This window comes from Toxorhynchites rutilus, chromosome 2 (assembly GCF_029784135.1).
Source record: "Toxorhynchites rutilus septentrionalis strain SRP chromosome 2, ASM2978413v1, whole genome shotgun sequence".
NCBI lineage: Eukaryota > Metazoa > Arthropoda > Insecta > Diptera > Culicidae > Toxorhynchites > Toxorhynchites rutilus.
This window is the reverse complement of record NC_073745.1, coordinates 285,583,209-285,609,891: the sequence shown is the minus strand read 5'-3', so window position 1 is coordinate 285,609,891 and position 26,683 is coordinate 285,583,209. Positions and strand designations below refer to the sequence as shown.

At 38.8% G+C, this 26,683-nt stretch overlaps 1 protein-coding gene across 8 annotated transcripts; it reads left to right on the top strand.

Moving 5' to 3' along the window:
* The first annotated feature begins 1,709 nt into the window (after nucleotides 1–1,709).
* On the top strand, nucleotides 1,710–26,219 carry LOC129765247 (uncharacterized). Of its 8 annotated transcripts, none has more exons than XM_055765349.1 (7): nucleotides 1,741–1,863; nucleotides 11,531–11,912; nucleotides 11,979–12,134; nucleotides 12,205–13,120; nucleotides 17,195–19,236; nucleotides 23,995–24,015; nucleotides 24,766–26,219. In XM_055765349.1, exons 2-6 carry the CDS (start codon nucleotides 11,705–11,707, stop codon nucleotides 24,012–24,014), a joined length of 3,342 nt encoding a protein of 1,113 aa, XP_055621324.1. In that variant the 5' UTR covers nucleotides 1,741–1,863; nucleotides 11,531–11,704; the 3' UTR covers nucleotide 24,015; nucleotides 24,766–26,219. The 8 variants fall into 8 exon arrangements, with proteins under 8 accessions (XP_055621319.1, XP_055621324.1, XP_055621325.1 ...); XM_055765350.1 differs by having other exon boundaries at nucleotides 23,995–24,037; XM_055765346.1 differs by lacking the exon at nucleotides 23,995–24,015 and adding an exon at nucleotides 9,386–9,472 and having other exon boundaries at nucleotides 1,778–1,863.
* Nucleotides 26,220–26,683: the final 464 nt, after the last annotated feature.

Sequence of the window (26,683 nt, the reverse complement as noted above, 5' to 3'; positions counted from 1 at the left end):
ATACTGCGGCTTTGAGTCGTTTATAAATAGCTTATAGTATTACCCCAGTGATTCTACAATCTTTTTTGTGTTTCACACGATTCACGTGAGTTTTGAACGAGTAATGTCTCTAATTATTCGTTTTCAAACTTTTTCGGTTGACCCGGATGCTTAGCTGCCCTTTTATTGCAATGGAAACAGAAAATCCAAATTTATCGCAAATCTCGTAACTCGACATTTTTAACGCAGTAAAAATTGGACTTGTACAAAACTCAAAAACTCGTGAACAATATTTAATTGACAGATGTCGACCCTTCACGATTCAACAAAAATCAGCTGTCGCCGTTGAATATTTATGGCTCCTTGAGCTATCTATTGGAAACGAAACGAATTAAGTTGCGCACCTAATATTTCAAATGTCATCCGCTTTTATCCTTATGAAAAATAATTTAGAACATTGTCAATAGATGATTCTGAGAGTGAGCCCACGATCAATTGCTTAGAGGGCGCACATCCATTTACAGAACCAAACAGGAAATGGTTCCAATTTTCGTAAATTTTTATCATTTACGGATTAGGGAATTGTAATATATAGCATATTTAATAAATCATAGGGATTTTATGATGCGATTGCAAACTATCAAAAAGATGATCATACAAAGTTACATGGCCGAATGATTCACTTAGGCGTGGTGCACAAATAACGCGCGATGGGGCGGGGGGAGGGGGTTGAGATTGCTTTACATACTGTGTATTAGAGATAGGAAATTGCGTTACGTAGGGAGGGTGGGATGTTATCCAAAATCCGAATTTTTAGCGTTACGTAATTTGTTTACGACGCCTCACAGACTATGAAGTTTTCATTTCATCTGCATCTTCAAGTTCAATGATTTTTGTGATTGATGTTATAATCTTTGGTTCGGCATTCGAAAGTTCAAGTATGTGGGGACTTTTTCAGCTGATTTTTTTCAATTGGGAAATTAATAGTTTCAAAGACAATTTTCTGAATTTCCTGAAGACTCTTAAGTTGATCGTGGACCTCGTATATAATTACGACGAAAATCCCAAAATAATTTTTCAACTAAGATTAACTCACATGGAGCAAAAAAGCGTTGGGTAAATCTAAACCAACAAAACCGGGTGGCATGATGCTGTTGAAGAAGATGTAGATGAAGAAGTAAATAAATGGATACAGGTTGAAACTAAAAAATAACTCCTCTGAAATTTGTGATCTTATAACACAAATGAAATCAAACCGCACAGAATAACAATCATAAATTTAGGTGTTAGGTAACTGGCCCAGAATCATTCAATATATAGAGGTGGAAGTGATTGGAAAATTTTATTTGGTTACTAGAAACAATCGAATGTATCATGCATTTTTAAATAAAAGTAATCAAAACACCTACGAAAAAACTAAGCTGTAAGTTTTTACTTCGAAACTGTAATTTTTATGTTTTGCAACGGTTTTTAAACTACACAAAAAATACATATTTTATGCGAAAAAGTAAATTTTTCTTTAATATATCTTATTTTACAAGGGAAAATCCTTAACCATTCTCATTTCACGCAGACAGAATTCAGAATTTCAGCTTTAGAAGATCTCAATGTTTTGATTCTTGTTCAATCGCATCCTTCAACCCACAGGGCACAAACAGGGCGAAATTGGACATATGAGAAATTTGAAAAAAATCCCTTCGCACGAACACACCTCAGGGGGTCGACGAAGAAGAAAACGTTGTGGTGAGTTTTACTCTCCGCAGTCAGTGAAAGAGAACAAGAGCCAGCAAAGGGAGCTAATAAGTCCCACCAGAAAAACGAAACATCTTCAATCACCGTACAAGAAGGTAGTGAAATGTAGTGCGAATTTGATGCTGAAAAACGGTAGATTATCACCCATAATTAGTGCCAGTGCAAAGATTTCGTTTCGAGGAATCGATTATAGATAAAGTGTTGCCTTTCAGCAGCGTATTTGCCACAGAAAAAGTGTTTGAAATTGAACATTCTCTCAGTATTAAGTTTTTACACTTTTCGGTTGGCTCTGTCTGACCCAATCGTTCGAAACGACATGAATGGCTGCTTCAACTCGCCTCAGATCTGAACGGGCCATTGCTACGTTCAAAGTGGAAATTTATTAGAGCGCAATTTGTCGTTCAATCTAAGCACGAATGTGCAGTTTTTCGCTGAAAAAATCGGGATTCTTCATTAGGTCAGATAATTTTCTACTCTATACAGTGTATATATATATAGGATTCATAGTTCCTGGAGGAAAATCGAATCTTCTATTGCAAGGGGCTTGAATCGATTTGCTCTAGTGAAGTAGTGTGAGTGTGTTTTCGGTGTTGACACGCATACTTATACTCCCGCCATTTGTGTTTTCATAAGCGCTACAAGATGAAAACTGACAACCAAGAATGATAGCAAAAGGAAATGATTCAAGTGGTCACCCAACCTGACAGTAGCACTGCACTAGTTGTGTTCGTGTTGTTTTGAATGAGCGCTAGAGTGGTGTTTGTGATGAGAAGCGTGTGAAGCAAGCGATATCAAAACTGACAGATTTACCTTTCCAAAATAACCACAAAGTGTGCATCGTAAACATAAACGCCAAGTATGTGGACGAAAATGCCAGAAGCAGCCCACGAAACGGTCGTTCGTACGCGTAGCAGTAAATGGAAGAGAAAGAGCCATTTCTTGATGCTTTTCGCTGGTGCCTCCTTTTTACTTTATATTACTTTAGCTGTTTCGTGCTCTGGCTTCGTCCCGTTTCACTCATACGCGAAGTTCGAATGTACTCAGCGTTGGCATGTTTTGAACTTTTCTAAAGGCGAGACTAGTGAATGATAATGCGTTCGAACCAGAAACGTTATCATCCGTTTGAATAACGGCTGAAAAGTTAGTCCTTTTTTTGCTGTTGTTCAAGTTCATGCAATTCAATGAAATGTGATATTGTTTGCATTGTTTGAAACTGATGTAAGTGGACAAAAACAAATATGGCTCAAACGGGTCTCAGAGACTAATCCAAGACGCAGGATAAATCGCTTCAAGATTCTATTAAAATTCTCTAAGAGCGCCTAACCGTTCCGTTTTTGTAACATACGGATGCATGTTAGGTGTGTGATAATTTGAGACTATTCCGCAAAACATCGAAAATAGGTCAGCAGCGTAATGAGTAGTTAGGTTCCAATCTGTGATAGGTTGACTAAATTATTTATTTTTATTTTCACCACGCTTGTGTATAAAGCTGAAATTTAACCTTGAGACCTTGAGATTAATCTTATTTGCTATACGACTAAAGCTAATGAATTATATCACGATGTTTTAATAACTTTTATTCAGGATATAGTTGTGAAACTTCCAAACTAGTGGTTTTAAGTAACATTTTAGGAGTGGAAAACTTAGAAGTTTGTAGTTTTTGAGAAACTACTCTTAATTTTATCCAAAAATACATAATAAACTTGAATGTTCCTATCAACCAAATTAAAGCTCTACAATTTGTTCTTTGACACCCGATTTCTATATTTTTTAATATCGCTGCAATATCATTTTAAACAATTCCTGGTGAATCTTCAACTGAAATTTACCGAAATCACGATTTTGATTTGATTGTATTCGTAATAGCCAATAAACTTTCACCTTAACGTTGACACATTTTATTTTCACTTGAAATAAGTCGTATTTGAAATATAAACAATTTTTTTTACTGTATATAATCGAGTCTATAATGACATATAATCGTGTCTAAAATTGAATATATAGCCATTCCATGTCGAACCAATATAGTAGTTCTCAGATTTTCGTAAAAAGTGCTAGTTTCGTTCATTATTGCAAACCATTAGACCCGTATTTTTTTTATTTTTTTGTTAGGGTGCCCATTTTCATTTTAGGGTGATCCGAAATATCGCCTTTTTCCCCTTTTTCCCAAAAGTGACATTTTTCAAAAAATCATAACTTGTGAACTACTGAACCGATTTAGATGGTCGACATTTAAAAAAAAGATTCTTGGACAAATGCCACGCTTGCAAAATTTTCAGGTTTTGCTTTTGTCATTATTGATTGTATTTGTTTTTCATAGTTTTCATGGTCTCGGGACCAAGGCCGCTATATTTTTTATATTTTTTATTGAAAACTGAGGATTTTTTACATAACATATCTCAAAACCAGGGAGGCGTTTTTTTCGTTTTTGAGTGATGATTTTTCAAATTTTCCCGATGGTCCAAAAATGACTTTTTTCAAAATTTTATTACTTTTGAAATACTGGACCGATTGAGATGATCCACATATCAAATTAAGCTAGCCTAGCTAGCCTTTTTTGAAAAAACAACGCACTTGTCAATTGATTGGATTATAGTCACATACATCCAGTCTAGTCGCATAGAAATATTGAACGAAAACTTAAAACATGTTAACTTTTAAAAATCATAACTTAAAAACGAAAAATAACACCTCTCTGGTACTCGGATATATTGTGTGAAAAAACCCTCAGCTTTTAGGAAAAAATACAAAAAATATGGCACCTTTGGCCCCGAAACGGTGTAAGCCATAAAAAAAAAACAAATATACTCAATGATTGCGAAAACAAAAGCCTTTTTATTCAAGGTGTAATAGTTTTTCAAACAAGACTAGCTCATTGGCTTTAATTTGACACATCGATCATCGGTCCAGTAGATCAAAATATATGATTTTTTGTAGTGGAAAAAATGGGAAAAAAAATATTTTTCGGACCATCGGTAAACTTTGAAAAATCATAACTCAAAAACGGAAAAAACGCCTCCCTGGTTTCGAGATATGTTATGTGAAAAATCCTAAGTTTTCCAGAAAAAGTATAAAAAAAATATAGTGACTTTGGTCCTGTGCTCCCGTGGCCGAGTGGTTAGCGTCAAAACCTAACATGCCGGGGGTTCGGGTTCGATTCCCGTTCTGGTCGGGGGAATTTTTCGTCAAAGAAATTTCCTCCGACTTGCACTGTGGTCACGCGTATTCTAGAGCTTGCCACTCAGAATGCATTCAAGGCGTGTTATTTGGCATAGAAATCTCAACTAAGTACTAGTAAAAATGACGCAAGTAATATTACGTTGAGACGGCGAAGTTCCTCTAGGAACGTTGGTGCCATTTAAGAAGAAGAAGAAGACTTTGGTCCTGCGAGACCATGAAAACTATAAAAAACAAATACAATCAATAATAACGAAAACATAATTCAAATTTTCTGCACTTGCGGTATTTTTCCGAAAAAGACCAGGTAATTGGCTTTTATTTAATATGTCGAACATCTGAATTGGTCCAGTGGTTCGAAAGTTGTGAAGTCATTTTTTGGCAAAAATGCAAAAAAAATTGATTTTTCGGACCACCCTGAAAAACCCTAACAAAAAAATAAAAAAATACGGGTCTGATAATTTGCGATAGAGAACAATACTACCACTTTTGACGAAAAACTGAGAACCAGTATATCGGTTTGGCATGGAGTGGCTGTATAATCGAATCATATATTATCGAGCCAGTATATAATAGAGTCTTTGTATAATCGAGTCCGACCTGTATTTACATTTTTTGTTCAATATAAATCAATTTTCCCGAGATTTATACAAGCATTTTTCTAGTGAAGTTGCTCGCTCTCTTATGTATATTGTAGAGCCCAGATTATCCTCGTTTATGAGTGTCAAGAAAAAATCACGCAAAATACAAATGGACTAAAATAAGATGCAAACGTAAAAAAAAATTCAGCATTAAAACTGTTTTATCAATACAGAAAACATAAAACTATTCATCTGTAAGGTCGTGTACACCAGTGTTCAGATAATGTAACAGCCAGAATCAAAACAAAAAATCAAAAACCTTCCGCTCACTGAAAAAAATGGGAAAGCCCATTCAACTATTATAGAATTCGCTTTCGTGGATAAACCGCACCGCAGATCACATGTTGGTGTATAATCGGGGTTATGACATAGGGGAAAAGGGGGGAATTTGGACCACCTAAGCAAATCGCCTAATATTTCCAAACCAATACGGTATAAATACAAAATGTCACATTGTATACTGAGCTACACTTGTTTTCTCTCAATAAATAATGTTTAATCATTATATAAAGCTCCAATCTACCAAATATATCATAAAATAACAAAGATGATTTTTTGACATCAAAATTTGATGTGAGGTGATTTGGACCGTCTGGGGATGATTTGGTCCAGTGTGTGTTTCATCGAAAAAAACATACTTATGTTTATGTAAAGTATTTTGGGATAATGTTACAATCAGTAACAATGTTTTGGGATCGATACCAGGTGTCTTGGCCAGATTCCAGACCAGAAAAGTTGGATTGAGACCATCTCGAATTCTGCATGAATCTTTTCACTGTTGGTCGAGCATTTTCAAACACTTTTGATGCTTGGTCAAAGAAAATCCGTTCTCGATGGCCTGCGTTCAAGTTCCTCCTTCTTCCAACGTTGTCTGTCCATCCTCTTTTTGTAATTCAGCGGCATCTGGAATTAATTAGACCAAAAAAAGTCTCAAACCTGTAGGACCAATTCACCCCACAGAAACGTGTCCATGTCACCCCACACAACATGCAAAAAATAAAATGCAATTAATTTCATTTAATGTTATCAAACTTACAGTTTCGCTACATCAAATTGTTCCTCTTCTGTAGGCGAATAGAACTGTACTGTACAATACACGAAAAATTTGTTTAATTAGCGGGAAAAACCTTGAAGTCACTATCGGAAAATTCACATTTTTTGATGATCAAAGTGCTTGCTGTTTTTATGCTACCGTTTCCCTCTACTTGTGAAGTTTTACCAAAGTTTTTTTTACTTTAGGTACATACGGTTCTACAATAGAAGGAAATGACATTATAAAAAATCCATGTTGAGCCGCAATTTTTGTGATAAAGGGGTGGTCCAAATCACCCCATATGACCAAATCACCCCATGTTACCCTACTTGCTTTCCAAGGATCGTTTTGTCTTGATGTTTTTCTCAATCATCGCCGCAAAAGCTGTCAATGTCATAGTTCTCGGTGAATAATGTGGTTAGGTGTTCTGCCCTGTGTGTTTGTCCCGCAACATCCCTTAACCCGTATTTTTGGTGATTTGACTCGGCCGTACTGCACTCAAAAATTATTCCGCTGGAGCCATGAGTGCAGCACTGCACACGCGAAATCTTCCAAAGTTTCAAATAAATGTTTTATGTTAAAAATAATGTGTTTTTCGTTTTCTACTGGCTTCAAATACATAGTAGGACACTTCGATATCATAGTTTGGCATCATTGTTTGTATTATTCTACCAATTAAAATTTATCACTGCCCGAAATGTTCCGATGAGTTCTTATGTCTGGATTGTTTTAATAGAAGACATTTTACGAATTTTTAATAATGTAATGTAATTTCGAAAAAAATTATTGTTTTATGAAGATTTTTATCGATATTTTACTCGTTTACCTTGAGTTGGGGCCGCGTGTTCAGTACTGCATAGGGGTAGTTTTAGATGATGTGCTAGATGGGTTCCTGGCACCATCTAGTATAAGAATTAACCACTGGGCCCCTCCAAGTTTTGACGACCGTTTTGGCCAACACACCATGGCCGTCAAAGTGTTTATTTCGAGAATCGCTAGCTTAGAAACTGGTTTCGGTAAAATATCTCTTACGAAACCAGCTATTACCGTTTCACTCATACTCATACATCCATCCAGGATACACCCTAATCATCAATCGTCACTTGTTGCTTCTACTATCCACTATCAAGATTGATTTAGAGTTCCCGTGAACGTGAACTTGAACAGGTGGTGGAATAGTTCACATTTCACGGTGAGCAACATTGCGAACAAACAACTCAAAAACTCGTGATGAATAGAATGTTTTTATTCACGTTCACGTTCATATTCAAAATTCGCCAGAAAACGTGAAGAAAATAAACAACGAGCTTCAATGAAATAATTCGAATAAAATATACGGTTGTTCACGAATAAACCCGAAGCAACGAAGTTTATCGATTCGTGCAGGGATCCGATTGAATGAAATTGCATTCATATGGGAATTTTCACTGACTGAAAACTCGGGGTTGCTTAACATATCCTTTTACAGTTCACGGTGAGATAATTTTCAGAATGCCTTGCGACAGTCGAACGTGAACATGAACGGGGAAATATTTTGACATCTCTATTCACCTCTGTTTTCACGTTCACGTTCACCGAAATCTGTAATCTGTATCTACAGAGTCATGGTTCCAAAAAGTCTAATAAATCTGTAGAAATACAGATTATTTTTGTGATTCTACACGCTACCTATGTGGGACGAAGCTGTAATGAATGAACTAACAAGTTACCACGTGCTTTGCCAATTAGCAAATATATTACTTGCGCTACAAAAATTGGTTTATTGTTCACTACATAGGGGAGCCGCGGGTAAGACGGACAGTGGGGGTATGATGGACAGGTGGTTGATTTGTATAGTTGCATTATGAATTTCAAATTTCTGTTGATGGGAAACCCTTCTACATGCTATTCTATAATATTTAAACCATCCTATGACAATGAATACTGATCAAAAGTGGAATAGAGAATTAAAAACCGAAAATCGAACATGATTCCGCGTGTGGATGTAACTTTTGCGTCTTCGATATTAAGCATTTTGAGTGGTTTAATTGCAAAATTGAATTCGCTGATGGTTATACTTCGGTTTGTGAGTTGACAGATAAGCGATATTATATGAGACAATTGAGCTTGATGTTGTTTTTTTAAAAGTTGGGAATAAACTATTTGTTTTTTGTGTTTTTCCGTAAGATTATGCATTAAAACAACGTTTTATGAAGAAAAGTGAAAAAAATGAAAGTTTGAAAAATCGTTCAAAGATGGCGAGAGATTCGACTCTACCTAGGGTGTCAACCCAAAAACCGAAAAAATATCAGGGATAATATTTCACAGAAAATTCCAGATGAAGACTAGTAATCAAATTTTTTGCTAGTTCTGTAGTTGTAGTTCTTGGAACAATTAACCGCTAAGAACAAGTAGCCAGTAGCCAGAAATTTATAACCGTCTGTCGACATCTTCCAATAAATGAATTGTTCGTGGTTTATGCTTAAATGAAACTATGAATTGTTCTATGAAATACCAAACATGATGCAGTTCAAAGAATATGAAGTATACTTTTGTTTATATACTACTTGGATTTCAACAGTTTTGCCTGGTTCGTCACTTTTTTATTTCCATTTTTTGAAGAACGTAGGGAGTCAGAATTGAACTCGTGACCATTAGCGTTAGAGGCATGGATGTTACCACTACGCCAGATCGCCTCCGCCATATGCAGTATACTTCAAACACTAGGACAACACTTTCATTCTGATTTGGATCAATTTTACGGAACTATAATGATTCCAAAAAAACTTTTCACCACGAAAGATTCCTCTTCTACTTCTCGTAGCCGTTTCATCTACTTCGATTCATTTGATGCTATAATTAATGGAAGAGCCCGTCTCAACATTGCAGTTTCCATGCGAGAGACTAAATGGTAAGCGAACAATGGTAAAAATTTCCCTAAACTTATCCCTTCCAAAAATCCTGTAGTCGTTTATTTTTCTGATCATAGTAAGCAAACATATTGGTTTTGTTGCTAACAACTATTTCGGAATATTGGAGCTCCACTGATGTGCCCAGATTCCGGAATTCGAAAGCCTGTCGAATTATTTTCTAACCACTTTATGATCGAAATCAACGACGGGAGGGTAAAGATAGAATGCGATTACCGTCACAGTATATATCAATGGCGATCGCTTCATGAGTTTCAAAACCAATGCTTTTTACATTCCGTTGAGTTCCAGAAGTTGCACGATTTGTCAGTCGTAAAATTTTAGCGATCCTCCATCATTGGATACATTGGATAAAATATTACGGATTACACCTAAATCCAAGATCTTTAATTTTGAAAGAACTGTTTCAGCTCGCGTAAAATGACCAATTCACGTTGCTGCCGTCCATCCACACTTGAAGAATCCTGTTCAGAGAAATTTTCCCCAGGCCTTCTTTAGAAGCTGCAAGAAGATTTGATGCTCGAGATCATCCTAAGAACATTGACGTCATGTAACGAATTATCACTTCCTTCTCTTCGCTACTAAAAAGCTGGCCTTCAGATCTATCTGCTGTTTCTTTGTAGTTTTGTTTGAAGACTCGTCGAAACCAACGACAACGCAGCTTGTACTATGTAATGTTTCAGTGAGCTCAGATTTAAAATATGTAGCAATGTCAAATATCATCGTTAAGTTGATTCTATCGTGGCTTGGTTATACCTTAGTTCTTAGTACTGTACTCCATATTCAGTTAACGAATCTTTTATGATTTTATGGCATTCTATGGCTTACGCAAATGCTTCAGCCATGTACAAATCAAACAGCGCGAGTGAAGAAGCCCTCTTCTTCGCGCTGTTTACCCTTCCGAAGAACTAACTTCATCCACAGGAAAAAGAATCCCAGATTGGTGAGTAAATTCCCAGATATTCCTTGTTTTTTAAAGGGTTTTCACCCTGCTCTCGTCCTTTCTCCTTTTTTTTCCTGATAATGTGTTTCAAGCGATGCTAGCTTTCTCCATCGTCGACAGAAATTCAGGCGCTTCAGGAACCTACGAGACTTGAAAGTGGACACGGGGTTTTGGCTTTATGCTATAGCCTAATCAGCTGCATTGACTTGTGATGGCATCCTCCTCCATTCGCCATTGTTGTCTCGCTCGGGATTCCTTCCAAACCTAAACTTTTTACAAAATAAATTACACTTGACAATTACAATTACAATTTGACACGGATTAAAACAAGTTTTGATTTCTTTATTTACAAAATTAAGAATACTTGTTTTGTTTGTTGTTCTTTAGAGCTTGCTCGATTTTTTGTTGTTGGTTGAATGAAATGGATGTCATCGGGCCACGGTACCAAGCAGTTGGTGGGAGTCTGCACCGTCCGAAGATACAAAGAACAAGGATCTTAGTGATTGATCCACTGTTGATTTGCTTAATCTCTCGATGGATCGTCACTTAGGACGTTTCGTACACTCCCGCTGATCTCGTTCATACTTTTCAGGTCGTCGTACTTTTGGAAGACGCACAAGAAATTCTCGCTGAGTTATGGATGTTTTGGTGGTCACAGAGTTGGCGTTAAGGTCCCCTGTGAGGCCATGTGAAACCGAGCAGTGTTCAGTCCTTAGTCTGGACGGTACTCGCTGCTCTCTCATCGCCTTGACATCTTCGATCCTAGTGATGAAATCTTTTACTTTCCGCAGAAACTGACTTTCTTTCTGTGTCTGTGTTTCGGCCCAAAAGGTGCAAAAGGAGTTGGTGATTCAGGTTTCACATCGTTCAGCGGCACCTGCCTGTGAAAGAAATTATCCCAGCGCTTCACACATCGAGAATAATCATGCATCATGCGAATTGAAGAAGTTGATCCAGCGTCTTATGTCTTATGTACTTGATATCTTGCATCCTGTTCAATAGTAGTTTTATGAATATTTTGAACTTATAACGTACAAACAGTTGCTGGCGATGTATTCACTAATTACTTTATTTACTTACTATTTCATAATTCCAGCAATCCTTCAACAGCATGTTGATGTGACACATACAACAGCGAAGAAAATTATGAATAATTAGCACAGTGTGGCTGGAACGGGAGCATAGACAAAGTTTTCCGGCCAAGACATTCGTTTCCGGCGGAAAGTCGGCCATCATTAGCATAAGGAAAAAAAATCGATCACCGAAAATAATGGGCAAAAGAAATGCTGGAGAAAGTGAAAATCATTATGAATCCCCTCAGAAACGGCAGAAGGTCGACTCGTTTTCCGCATCGTTCGCGGAAACGCCCAACGGCAGTCCGGCACTCAATTTGAGTTTCACCCTGACGCGGGAGTTTGTCGAAGGAACAATATTGACTGATTTAGCGCTGAAAGACTGGCGTATCGGGAAGCCCATAGGTAGGTGTATGATGGTGGGTAACTTGAAAACGTTAATAACTACGTACTGTTTTCTCCTATCCCCAGGTAAAGGCAGCTTCGGAGAAATTTTTCTAGCGTCGGATGACATATTCAAGCCAGTCACGAGTGAGAATGCAAGATATGTGGTCAAAATCGAGCCACACTCAAACGGGCCGTTGTTCGTGGAGATTCATGCCTTACTAAATACAGCCAAGAGAACAGGTAAGTTTTTAGTAGTATGATGAATTCATCATTTACCGAGCTCACTTTCTTGCTTATTTTAAACATACAGAAAGCAACGTCATTCCACCTGGTATGCCAGAATACATCGCTTCGGGTTCACATTACTTCAAAAATGAACGCTACAGATTCCTCATTTTAAAACGCTATCAGCGTGACCTTCACTCGCTGATAAAGAACAAACGGATGGACCCAAAGAGTATTCCCGTGATTGCTTGTCAGATTCTGGACGTGTTGGAGCATCTACATGACAAGGGCTACGTACACTCGGACATTAAAGCTGAGAATTTGATGATAGGTAAGGTTCCAGTCTCAGCGACAACTAGCGTGATAAGTACAAAACTTTCGGAAAGCAGTCCGAAAGGTGCGAAGAAAAACAACGCCGTTAGCAACGGTTACAGTGGACTCTCTTCAACACCGACGGTGATGACAAAGAAATCCACGGTCGAGTTCTGCGGATCGAACCCGGTCCGATCGTGTCGGGCTTTCGGAGGAGCGGATTCCGAAACGTATCAAGACATGGTAAAGTCGCACTACTTGCGACCGTTGAAGAATATCGTTTACAGAGACGATAGCGACGAGGAGGACTTGAAGAACGGGAAAAAGAAGCGAAAGCGAAAAAAGGACGGTGACTGTAGCAAATCGTTCTTCTACAAAATAACAGCACGGAATGTGGATGAGAACTATAAGCAAATAAAAGTTCAGGTTAGCCGTAATGGTGCTGCATTTGACATGGAAACACCCAAGGTGTCGGTGAATGGTAGAGAGAAAAAGGCAGCCGTCGAACCGAGGGAGGATCGTATTCATCTGATCGATTTTGGACTGGCATCGAAATTCCTAGATTCGACGGGCCAGCACCGACCGTTCTGTATGGATCAGCGCCGGGCGCACGATGGAACGCTGGAGTTTACCTCGCGGGATGCACATATGGGTGCGCACGCCAGACGCAGCGATTTGGAGTGTTTAGGGTGTGTATTGCGTATTGCTGAACTTGATTTTTGTATATGAGCGATTTTTTTTTGTATTCAAAGGTCGATTTTTTGTATTATTTTATTTCACTCAAATTTTGTATACGATTTTTTATTACCAAAAAGGACAATTTGTATCATCAATTTTTCATTTTAACTCTAGCCTTACATTTTAGAAGGGCCTCAAAAAAAATTATTTGAAAAATTTAAAAAAAATATATCGTGAAGTGCCCACATACCGCTCAGCTAAGACAATATATAACGTTTGTATACTCTAAAAATTACTGCTTGCGCCTATATAGTGTTCATAAATGTGCTACTTGCTTGGAATTTGTTCCACTGCTGATAAACATACGGATGAGAGCGTTGCTGCATTCATACTACCTATAATGATGGACTAAATTTTGCACCTTTTGGTCTTAATTCCAACCGGCAGAAACATCTTTTTTTTTAATTTGTGTTCCTAGTTCCAACCAGTGCCATAATGTTCATAATGGGCATAGCACAAAAGTCAAGACGCGTGAACTTTGTCTGGTATATTGTACGAAAATAGCATGAGCGAATTTCGAAAAGTCTGCATTCAGGCACTTTCATTACTGTCAATAATTTCGGATGATTATCACGAACGTTAAGTTGATCTTCATAGCTTGCGGTGAATTTTTATTGAAAACGTGTTTGATTTCCATATTTAGAAAAAAAGAATGGACCACGAATCCGGAAAGGCAACATTAGTTTTCGTTGAGCAGTTGAGTGACGTTTAGCGTTGAACGGCGTTGAGCATTCCGTTTCCGTTTCTTTTCCTTTTTCTTTTTTTTTCTTATACTATATTATAGTCACTTTTTGGCTGGTTCGTCATTTCCACTTTTGGAAGAATGTCGGGAGTTAGAATTGAACTCGTGACCTCTAGTGTGAGAGGTACGGTCCGTTTCCGTTTCCGCTTTATATGCTCTTTTGCTACCGCCATTTCGCTCTAATACTGTCTTAGTTTCTAACACTTTCTTTGTCCAACTCCACTTCACTAACTCAATTTTCGGTCTTCCAGGGCCGTTTTTAATGAACCGGAAGCCTTTTTTTCCAAAAAGGCATCGGAAAACAATATTCGACTCCCGCTGTTGAAGCTCTTTCATCCAATACCCATATCGTAGGGGTTTTGTATCATTGTTGGTCATATAGAGCCAGTTTCATTCAACCGGAAATCCAAAACAAGATTATGTTCGCTTTCCGCTCATCTGTTATTGTCACCCATTGCCCATATAATTGGGGGTGTATGCCATTTCCGGCCAATCGGAGGTAGATTCGTAAAACATAGCAAAAGTTTACTATACATTCCATTTTTTTTATCTCTATTATAGTGACTTAACACTTTTGGCTGGATCGTCACTTTCTACTTCCATTTTTGGAAGAATGTCGGGAGTGAGAATTGAACTCGTGACCTTTGCGTGAGAGGCATTGATGTTACCACTACGTCAGATCGCCTCCTACATTCCATTGCCAAAGTCGCCAAAAACAAGAATTTTGTGAAAGGAATGGCCACCCTTCACCATTAATCGATTTCACTCTCAATTGGTTGACGTTGAACTGTATGCTTTGATTCTCACTAACACGCAACGATCTTCAGTTTCAACATTACGAATATCATGGCGAAAATGAAGATGTAAATGAAAAATGAACTCCATGGCAAGCTGATGTTTATGTTCATTCCACTGGTGTTCATGATTAGTGTTGTTTCATATTTATCGACTCTCGCTTGAGCAGTAGGTTATCAATATAAGTCAGGCTGAAATTCGCCGTATTTGAATGTCGTGAACGTGAATATTTTCGGCACTGATTCCAACTATCAAATTGCCATAATAATGAATCGTTTTAAATAGTATATTTGTATTTTTTTTATGTTGTAAACAAGTTAAAAGAGTGAAACTCAATAATTGAATGTACTATACTAGGTCGTTTAATTCTTCTTCTGATTCTTTTTCCTACAACCTTCAGCTCTTTGTTTTCTCTGCCTTCCATTTCTTTTCTTTTGTTTAATTCCATTTTTGTCATTATATTGATTTCTTCGAGGTTTTCCATATATTTTCCATATGACTGGTAGTTACGGCAAGCACAACGGGCTTTGCAAGGCGGTATTTAGTCGAAGTTTTTGTAGATAAGAATAACGTTTCTCCGAGATACTTCCCATCGACGATTCCATTTTTGTGGATGTTACATGTTCAGTATCTGAAAGTGTTCAAATCATAGAATACAAGGACACTCTTAGATAAATTTTACAATTACCTCCGAAGATACGTCATTGAATCTGTAGAACAGAGACTCAACTGATCAACTCATGGAATAGATTTTTCAACCGATATTCCTTTAGCCTTTGCTCAGTTCCTGATTTGTGGCGCACGATGCTTTGGCAACACGCTTGGAATGCACCCGGTATTCCGTTTTTAAACGGATTGGGATGAGTTGATTTTCGCACATAATGTACATTGCTTGGCACTAATCTCTTTGTGACCACTGGGAATTCAGCTTTTGCATTGGCTGGCAGCCAATCAACTATTCGTCCTTCTTCAGTGGCATCGGGGACGATTTCTGTTCCAGGACCTGGTCTGAAATACTTTCCTAAGACCCTCTCGCACAGTGTTGAATACGCGTCTTCCGACAACGCTCCAACCATGTCATGGACAAAGGAGTAGTTCAGATTCTGTAGATATGTTTCTGAAAAAAGTTGTCGCAAACTTGATGTTGTGCTCATTATAATATTGTGGAAGCAATTTATGCGAACTACGTGAAGTAGTGCAAAAATATTTGCACACTAAAGAAATTTTCGTAAGGTTGTGACAAGACTCAATGCGCTAGTAATTTTTCTTGCTGTTGAAAGGAATAGTCCAGTCGGAAGCTATTTAAAAGTCTTTATTAACGACCTTCAGGGTCCGGGATTATAATGGAGGAAAAAATAGGGTAGGAATATTGGAGTGGATTGATCGCTTCCATCGGGCATTACTAAGACGATCAAAATCGTCTAAGGAAGTAACCGATATTTTTCAAGCAATCCAAGCTCGATACATATGAGCATGCGAGAGCGAACTGAAAAGATCGTTCTACAAATTACAAATTTCTACGACGAAGTTTTCGAAATAGAGCTTTCACTAAGGACACCAAGATTCGTTGAAATTATTCTGTATTATGCTAATCATTGGACTGCATTGGATGTGTTACAGTTCATAGTGTAGTGAGACGTTTTTTTTACAGTGAATTTGAAACTGAGTTTGAGTTTGGAATATCACCCCAAACAACATTCACATTGCGAAACAAACTTCCGAAATTTCACAGCTCGACTGAGTTGACAGATTGAGCCTTTTCTATGTTGCCTGGGCACTTTCGTTTATTGCAGTATGATCATGCAGAAGTCATTTGCCCCAATGGCATTTGTTTGTTACATGCTACGAATCATGACACAAATGAGAATGAGAGAACTTTGCTTTGATTAGCACTTCATGATACACAAGCATCCGAACTAGAACGTCATGATCACTTTCGGTGCGGAATCAATTATATCTCACTGGCGCAGAGAATATGTTTAAATTAAATAATAAGCGAATACATTTTAAAAACAGAGTGGAACTTGTGTAAACCTAGGTCACGCCAAAATACTTGGAAAAAAAAGTTTGAATAGAGGGGGTGACATCCAAGACATCCGCTTCATGCGTCACCTGGTCACGCTACGCGACTGCAACTGGGAAATGTTACTTCTCTACTCATGAAGTTATTGTTTCCGATCAGAACATATTCCATTATCCTCAATCGATTTGAATATGTGTCACAATTTTTCTTGCTTTTTATTTGTGATTTTATTATTTTATAAACTTATACCGTTCTGAATCATATTTCGGACACTCTGTATTTATAACTTGGAATGCTTAATGCCCTGATGATATGATGATCATAAAAAATGCGTCTGCAAAATTTGAGCCAAATAAAAAATACAAAAATAAAATTTTTGAAGAAAATCGTCATTTGCGGTGGAACAGTTCATATGGAAAGATCTAATTAACATGTTTGTTGACTGTCTCTGTTTTTTTATTACAGTTATAACCTCGTCTTCTGGAGTCGTGGATTCCTCCCGTGGAAGGATGAAAAGCTGCTCAATCAACCGGAGCAGGTGCACCGCATGAAGGAGTACTTCATGACGGATGTGCGTGAAATGTTGAAGATGATCTACGGCGAGGATTGTCCGAAGTACCTCGGGGAGTTTCTGCACTACGTTGGCGGGTTAACGTACGACGAGCGGCCAGACTATGATTATCCAAGGTCACTGTTCCATCAAGAACTGCGCCGGCTGGGCCACAATCCAAAATCACGCCTCGTGCTGAACGTGAGCGATATTGCCAAGTTGAGTCAGCCGCTGACCGCCCAGGATGAGGCAGAAATTACAAACAAAATAAACCATGTCAAATCGTTGATGAAGATGGGCGTCCTGCCTTACAGGGAGAGTACATTGCACAGTAAGACAACGTCGCCGAAGAACCTTCGCTCGAAGCGGGACAGTACACGGACGCCGGCCAATGGCAAAATAAACGGAGCGAAGGATGATCTTGTGGTGACCAACGGCAAGGATACGAAGGAGAAGAAATTTTCCTGGTCTGATATTCTCAGTACCGATCCGGATCAGATTGCAAGGGAACGTGCCGAAAAGGAGTTCGAACGAGCGGATCAAATGGAGGAGGTTGTGATTAAATACAGCGGTAATCCAACTTACGCCATTCGTGATCTAGAAAACAAACGGGTGCATGGGACCGCGGGGGGAGGACTGGATTATACCGAGAGTGAAGACTACATCCGTGGGTACACAAAACCTATGATGGATATTTTGAAGAAGCGACAGTCACAGCTTATGAGGGATTTGAGCCAATCCTGTTATAGTAATGGGGTTAAGGAACCACCCGATGATAAGCAGGGCAGCCGAAACAGTGACAATGATGATGATAATGATGAGGAAGAGGAAGATGTCGATGAAAACAGCAGCGAGAATGACCAATATGTAGCGGAAAGAGATGCAAACGGCCTAGAGGAAGCAGATTCCGGAAATGATGACGTTGTCAGCGAGGAAAGAGAAGAGGATGACCAAATTCACAAAAAGGGAAAACGCACTCAGGGTAAACAGCAGGAATCGCGAAAACCTGGTCGAAAGAGGAAACACGTTGTCCGGAAGAATGAAAGCGATAGCGATTTTATAAATGATGCTGAAGAGGGGGATGATCTGTCGGATAGTATCGAGGCGATAGGGAAAAATCGTAAAGTTCGTAGGGGCCACTTGCAATCCGAGAGTAGTGATCAACATGATAGTGATTTTAACGATCAGGAGAGCTCGGAGTATGAGAGTCGTGAAAGGCGTATCAAGAGACCACGGGGCCGACCAAGACTGAACAGGGATGATCTGAAACCTGACCAGAATCGACCATACTCAAAAGCCAACGGTGGTAAAGAAACAAATGTTCCTGTGATAGCAAAACATAACAATAACAATAACAAACCGTACTACGGTGACGTGGATGATTCATCCCATGACGTTCCAACGCAACAGCACATGTATCGGTTAATGAAACGACGCAAGTCCGGTCTACGTGAACGGATACGCCAGACCGACAGAAGTATTAAATATCACGACGATCTGCAGCTGAAGAGGTCAAAGAAAAGTCCACGGAAACGGTACAGTGACGATGAAGACTACTGTCAGATGGACGAAACTTCCTGTAGTTCAGCACATTCGATCGCTTCCGTCGCTTCTTCTGTGACGGCCTCTAGTGATAATTCAAACTTTTCTGAATACCTAACCGCCGCTGATTCCAAACGGAAATCTACCCGGAAACGTGCAATTCGATCATACTCAAACAGCAGTCGTTCGGCGCTATCCTCGAACTCGCGTTCTTCGCCCGTCCGCAATGTGGCAAATGGTGTAACCAGTAATGGCAGCAGTAATCGGGCCATGGCCATTGGTGACGATGACGAATTTTACGATGACGATGATACGCGTGACATGGACTACAGTCCGACAAAAGCAAAACGGGGTCGAAAGCCGCATGGGCCACGTAAGACGGTTACCTTTAAGAAGAAGAACGGCGAATGTAAAGGTGAGTGAAAACTGATTTTTTCGCCTCTGACGAAATCCATGCCAACTCGACTGGCCATTGGCAGCACAATCTCAGATTGCAGTGAAACTTTGTGGATGTAAAGATATTGATCATTTAAGCAACTTTACATACCAGAAATCTCCAAAGAAGAATTACTACTGTTTTTAAAGGGCCCAACCAAAAAGAGCCAAACAGAAATTTATCTACAAAAACTTGGTCAAGGAATGAAATGTAGGAAATTGTTAATTGTTTGAAATTGCATTGAAAGCATTTTTTTTCCAAAAATAACATTGAAATTTTTTTTTCCAAAATTGAAATGCGTTTCTCTCAAAAACGTATTTTTTTAAATTATCAAAAAAGTTATATGAATAGCTCATATAACTATCAACATGTCATCTATACACCGGAAGACAGGCACTTTTACAGGGAAAAAGTTTTTCTAACATTTTTGCATGTTCTCTTCGAACAAAAAAATTTAAAAAAATCGCAATTTGTTTAAGGTCAAGATAGCGATATAGCGTATTCGAAAAATTCTTAGATCACATAAAAAATATGTACTTTTGTCGAAGACGTTGACTTTCTATCTTTTATAGTTCATGTCAATCGGGATAGTTTACACATGAAAATGTTACGAGTTAAACATTAGTAGTTTTCTTAAAAACATTTTAAAAACAAAAAAGTTATTGTTAGGAAAACTCTTCCCCTGATCCCCATGTATCATTCCTTCCGCAAGCATTTTTTTACGAAAACGATCGACAGATTCACGTTGCGTTCCTGTACATTGACAAGAATGTTTTACGACAGCCGGATTGTTGAGAAGGTCCAACTAGGCCGTGGTAAAATGAGCTATATAGTGATGTTTTGCGTTGTCCCGTATTATATATAGATCTTAGCTCGATGAAACATTGTATAATATAAGCTACATTTTCGTTAGTTTCGCCGAGTCTTTAGGAGGGTGTAATTCGTTACGTGACGTGATATTCCAAATGAGCTACTAGTAACAAATGCAGCACGTTTACTCACTATAATCGCAAAATGATCGATTGGGTCGTTTCCGGAAGAGATCGCTATCGGGGGTAACTTTTCGTAAATTCATTACCATAATAAAATAGATCTGTTGTATCGCATGGAAACGCCAACTTTAAGAGCTATAAAGTGACTGGAAAATCAGGTAATATCAGGGTTTTTTCCCGCCCAAATCATGACGTCAAGATCATCATCGGAGATTTCGATGCTCAGATCGGTAAAGAGGAGGAGTTCAAACCTGTAATTGGTATGTACAGCGCACACCAGTTAACAAATGAGAAGCTGCGCTGCCGGAGGAAGGCAAAATTAACTAAGCTCCTCTTGAGCATGATTAAAACATAAACAGCATAGCGGAGAACACGTTAAACGAAGACGACTGTACGATTGGTTGTATGATAAGTGTCAGCAAGAGTTAAACGAGAAGAACAAGGCGCGGGAGTTGATGTTGCGTCAAGCTACCCGTCAGAACGTGGATTGATATAGACAGAAGCGGAGACAGCAAACCCAAATCTTCATGGAAAAGAAGCGTTGTCAGGAAGAGAAGGAGTGTGAAGTGCATCGCTCTCATGAAGGAAGGTCTTGTATTATAGAGACTTTGAACTTTTGCAGTTCATTCGTTTCTAGCCTTGAGAAAGGCCATTTGAAAACTCTACTCTATTCTACTCCAGCGCTACCACCTCCACCCTCTTGCCTTGAGAAAGGCACTCGATCCCTCGCCGTCCAGCTCGTCCAGCAACGATGTTGTCCAGTCGGTGTCCACACAAAGAATGGTTGATCGCTCTCATGAGACGTAAAAGTTGTACCGGAAATTCAATGCATATCGAAAAGGCTTTTTGTTCCAAGCAGAACTGTGTCGGAATAAGGATGGAAATAAGCGAACGTGAAGTGACCGAAAGGTGGAGGTAGCACTTCGGTGAATACCTGAATGGCGTACAGGCAGAGGACCAAGATAACGATGAACGCGATTACGTTGGTGCAATGAATAATGAAGAATCCTAATTTCGGTTTTTCTTCCAGAGACGTTTTCGAAGCGCTGAACGGTCTGGATGCTTCCAAAGGACCTGGTCTGGATGGATTGACACTATTTATCGTCAAGAGGCTCGCAGCCGACCTGTTTGCACCTATAACGTTAATTTTCAATCGTTCATTAGCCGAGCCTATGTTCCCGTCAATGTGTAAAAGTGCAAAGATGGTCCCAATCCATAGACGTCCATCGTTTTCTGAACAAAGCTGCTAAGTCTTTAACCAGCGAGTCTTCGCATGGTTTCATCGACCAATCAGATGGAATATAGGGCCTGATCACAAACGTCACTTCACGGTGAAAACGAAATGAAGTGCATATAACTTTACATACAAATCATTTCGTTTTCACCGTGAAGTGACGTTCGTGATCAGGCCCATAGTAACACATTGTTCCCTGCAGTAGAGTACCGTTGCCAAAATCTACGGGGACTTCTCAAAGGTTCTCGACGAGGTTCCGCACATCGTCGCTTTCGACAAACTAATACAACAAACAAAAATATTTTACTGGGCGGGTAACTTTCGTACAAGTGGATCACGAAGTCTCGGCATCGTTTGACTTTACATCTTAAGTTCCTCAAGGAAGCGTACTCGGGCCTCTCATTTTCATTATATACATAAACGATCTCGCTCACCGTCTGTCATCGACAAAATTATTCTTTGCCGACAACCTGAAAATCTTCCGGATGATTGCATCCGTCCTGGATTGTGAGGCTTTACAAACTGATGTAGATCAACTTTTGTTGTGATGCGATGAAAATGTTATGACCATAAATATAGAAAAAATGCAAAATAATCTCTTTCACCCGCTGTCAAACTGCTGTTGAATTCAGTTAGCCTTCATCCGTCGTCACCGGAAGGGTATCATTCATCACAGATGTATATGCTATACTGCTCGGTACACAGTGTTATGGAATATGCAGTTTGAACAACTTATCACGTCTCACATGATCTGAAACTTGAACGAGTACAGAAGCATTTCATCCTATTCGCACTTCGTCAGCTTCCCTGGGCTAACACCCTGCAGAGTTGCCACCGTACACATCACGCTGCTTGCTGATTGGTTTGGAGACATTATCGGCCAGACGTCTCAAGCTGCAGCGAGTGTTTATCTGCGATGTTGGATATGGATTTCCCGGAATTACTTCAGAGTATCTACATAAACGTCCCGTCTCGTACTCTTCGGCATCACAATGCTCTTCGACTATAAGTTAATAGGACAAACTATGGGTTCAACAATCCGTTTAGTGCATGTATTCGTGCTTCTAACACTGTTTATGAGAATTTTGCTTTCTGTATTAGCAAGAATGTCTTCGTCGACAGAATTAGAAATTTAGTTAATTTTTAGTACCAGTTTGTACGATTTAACATCGAAGACAAAGAATAAATAAATACAATGGTAAATAGATCCAGAAAAGTGGATTAACTGTCTGGAAATAGAAGAGCTACCAAAGCAGTGGAAAGATGGGATTATTTGCTTTATCTTCTAGAAAGGCGACTGACAAGAATGTGAAAACTTTCATGCAATTACCGTTTTGAATGTCACCTACGAAGTGCTTTCCCAAATCATCTTCCGTCGTCTACCACCGCTTACGAACAGATTTGCGGAAGGTTTTCAGGTCGGATTCACCGAAGGTCGGTCTATTACTGACTAAATCTTCTGTCGCAAACTGAAGATTTAGTCAGTAATAGACCGACCTGAAAACCTCCAGAAATACCGTGAGTACAGAGTCCCAAAGCAACCTCTATTCATGGACTTTAGAGCCGCAAATGATTCAATAACACGAAAAGAGCTAGGAGCGACAACGGCTTCCCCGGGAAGCTGACAAGACTGATTAAGGCTACGATGGATAGAATACAGTGATCTGTGCGAATATCGGGTGGACTATCTAATTCATTCGAGTCCTGCAGGGGACCTGCTATTCAACATGGCGCTATATGGTGTTATGAGACGAGCGACGTTTAACTTGCGTGGTACGATTTTAAATAGATCCAATCAATTCATCCGCTTCGTTGATGACGTAGACATTATCGGCAGAACATTTGAGACGGTAACTGAACATTACAGCATACCACACTATATACCATACACGAAGCAGAGAGAGAGAGAGTTGGACTGACTATAAGTAGGTCTAAAATCAAAACATGTTGTCTTCCGGATTCGAGTACGACAGGGCTCGATCAGGTAGTAGTGTAGTGACCGATGGCACTACAATACTCGACAAACAAAATAAAACATGACAGTGGGAATTAGCTGACACAGTCTCTATGTAGGGCGATGAAATACATATCAAAGATAGAAAAAAGAAATAAATGACCAATGACTTAATTTTTTCAAACACCGCACAAAAAAAAAATTCACGAGATTTTTTTGCATGAAAAAACGGCACAAAAACAGGTTTTACTGTATGTAAATTTGCTTAAATGATCAATTTTTTTACACCCACAACGTTTCACCGCAATCTGAGATGGTGCTGTCGACTCCTGAGACGAATTGTCATGAAATTCGTCCTCTATGGTATGATGCAAAGCGATAGGTGTCGTGAGGTTTGATTAGACCCAGTCTAGGCTTTTTTTTTTGCGATTTAGCTCGCAGTAAGTTTTCACAGAAGAATTCTCTGTTCTAATTTTTCGACGTTTTTTCTCTTTTCGTTTTTTGTTTCTTTTCTTTCTCTCTTTTTCGCCATCTTCCAATTGTTCTGCTATTTCTAGGATCCTTCTCACTTGTCTAAGGTGACGTTTCGTTCATTCGCGGGTAACTATTGAATTATGGATTAACACCGGAAGCGGTTAGAGTGGATGCTTGATCCCTTATGTATACTAGTGTTTTGTTTAGTCAACTGTCCTCATAATTAGGTAATCTTCTCCGCTCGATATGGATCAGTCGGAACAGAAAAGACTGATTTATGTATATAAATTTTATTCTCAAAAAGGTATGCGCAGATGTATGTATGTGTTTAAGACAAAATTATCAATTTAGTTTATTAAGTGTATTTTTTGGTCAGAGAAAATTATCGATGAGTTTCTTCTTTGCGAACGTTAAAAAACTAGAAAAATCTGCTGCGAATAACAATATTCGCATACGGTAAATAGATGTTCGCGAAACATTTCCATCACAAGAATAATGTATCAAAACAAATCGGTGGAATAATGCTTGAGCATACTGTCGAAAATATATAAATGGATCCGATCGAATGGTTAAGACTACATTGATTAGAGCAAATGAGCAAGCACACTAGCCCTATTTTTTATATGAAAATAAATTTAAAACACGAACCGTTCCAGTGTTAATACAGTCATTTCGAAATATGTCACACTCATCGCGAGACAAATTCATCCACTCAACTGTCTCGCTGTGTCACCCTTTCTGTTCTTCCTTCGTTGCCTCAACGTAGTTCAGTTCCCCATATCTGATTACGTTCCCTATGCTGATCCATTCGTTGGATTTTCCCCCTGTACACTGTGTGTCTTGTTAACCCACAGGACCAGCAGTAGGGCATCCCTTAGTGGCCAGCAGCGTCGCGATGGCAACCGGTGTTGTTGCTGGCCTGCGAGGGAGACGTGACCAGGTGTTTCGGACCTACAGTCGAGGATAGTGTTGCTGCTACTGCAACGCGGGCAGATCGGTCAATATTCGCGGACCCACTCCGCTACCAGTGGGAAGGACGAGAATCGGAGCCATGTCATCTGGGCTGCTATCACCCCCAATCCGGGCTTCCGACAGAAAACTAAATATTTGTTGTGAATGTTCAATAGTTCTGCTGATTCTCTAATGATTTGTAGATCAGAATGAAGTAAAACAACAGCTCTTGTGTTCTCAAAAATTTTTCGTTTGAACATTTTTTCAAACAGCAGCAGAGGAAAGCCTGCTTTCCTCCGACACAGGCAGTTATAGCAAGCGAACATTGCGTTTTTTACATTTTCGATTTTATTTTGTGGTTTCTTGTATTACAATTCTTTAATTGGCGTTTGTTTAAAAGTACGATTCCGTTATACCACAAACGTTTGATCTACAGTCCCACGACGGCTATTCAATTCAAAATAGGTTTGAATAAAGACGAAAACTTTGTAAGATAAAGTCTGTGCTTCTCAGAATTATTCCAAAAATATAGAATTACGAAAACCGTGTATTTTCATCAGTCATAATGTATAACTCAGCTGCTAGGAAAATGAGGCAATTTTTACTCAAAAAACCACTGATAAATAGCAATAAATCCCGCAAAAAAGGGGAAAACTTTATTCTTGATTCCATAAATAGCAAAATTGCTTCTACGCGTGTTATTGGAAGAAAAACAGTTTAGAACAATCATTAATTTAATTCCATGTGAGTGAAGATTTTAGATGAATCTCCAATGCCAACCTTTCCGTTTCAACTGTTTCAACTACTCAAAGTACTCAAAGTTAGTTAATTTTTGTACAAAGAAAAAGCGGTGAGTTAAATCGTCGCCTCACATTTGTTGGGGAAATTGGCGCAATTAAAAAAATATATTTTACCTCTCCCACACAAAAGTAGAGTTCGTTGTGAAAGCGAAACAAGACTTCGGTCGAATCCCCTTAAAACAACAACAACGCCAAGAAGTTTCAGTTATGTTGGAATGTGACACGATTAGAACATTGTAAATTCATCATTACTATTCTGGGGTGAATAGTTATGGAACATCCTAAATCATGTATTAAAGGTTCTGATGTAACTATATAAATAAATCCATTACACTATTGAAAAAAAAAACAGAATGTTAAATACACGATCAAAATTTTACCAATGAAAAATGCATTCATTTGTTCAGCAGAAATAAACAAAAAAAAAGCCTGTATTATAGTTAAGCTAGTAGGAAAGTTTAACGAATTATGTGAGCAAAAGCAGTGAGTACCGATCAAATACTATTATCAGATTAATGTGGTAAAAGCCGAACTAAATAAATAATAATACCAAACTATTTACTTCAAACAGTTACTCATTTGAAAGAAATTCCCGAAGGCGATGCGCCGAGACATATTGTTGTTTTTCTTGACGAAACGCGATGAATGACACATCCCGGGGTCACATTGTACAAGTCACGTGAACTCGACAAGGATTTAAGTTTGTTTTAGCGGATAAGGATCATGATTTGGTAAAAGCTTCGTTCATGTGGCATCGTTTTTTTGTGACGGATAAGATCATGAATTCGGGAGTATACTTAAGGGAGTGCCGCAACAGACACATTTCACTCATTGTTGAGTCCCATGAGGGTCCAGTTACGTTTTAGTCAGATCTAGCTAACTGCCATAATACCAAAAAGGTGCTACGGCATTGGAGTTCAGTGCATCTCAAAAGAGTTGAATCCTTCCAATTGTCTCAAGTTCCGTCCAATAGGTCAATACTGTAGACAATTGGACGAAAGCGAAATCTAAAGATGAAGAA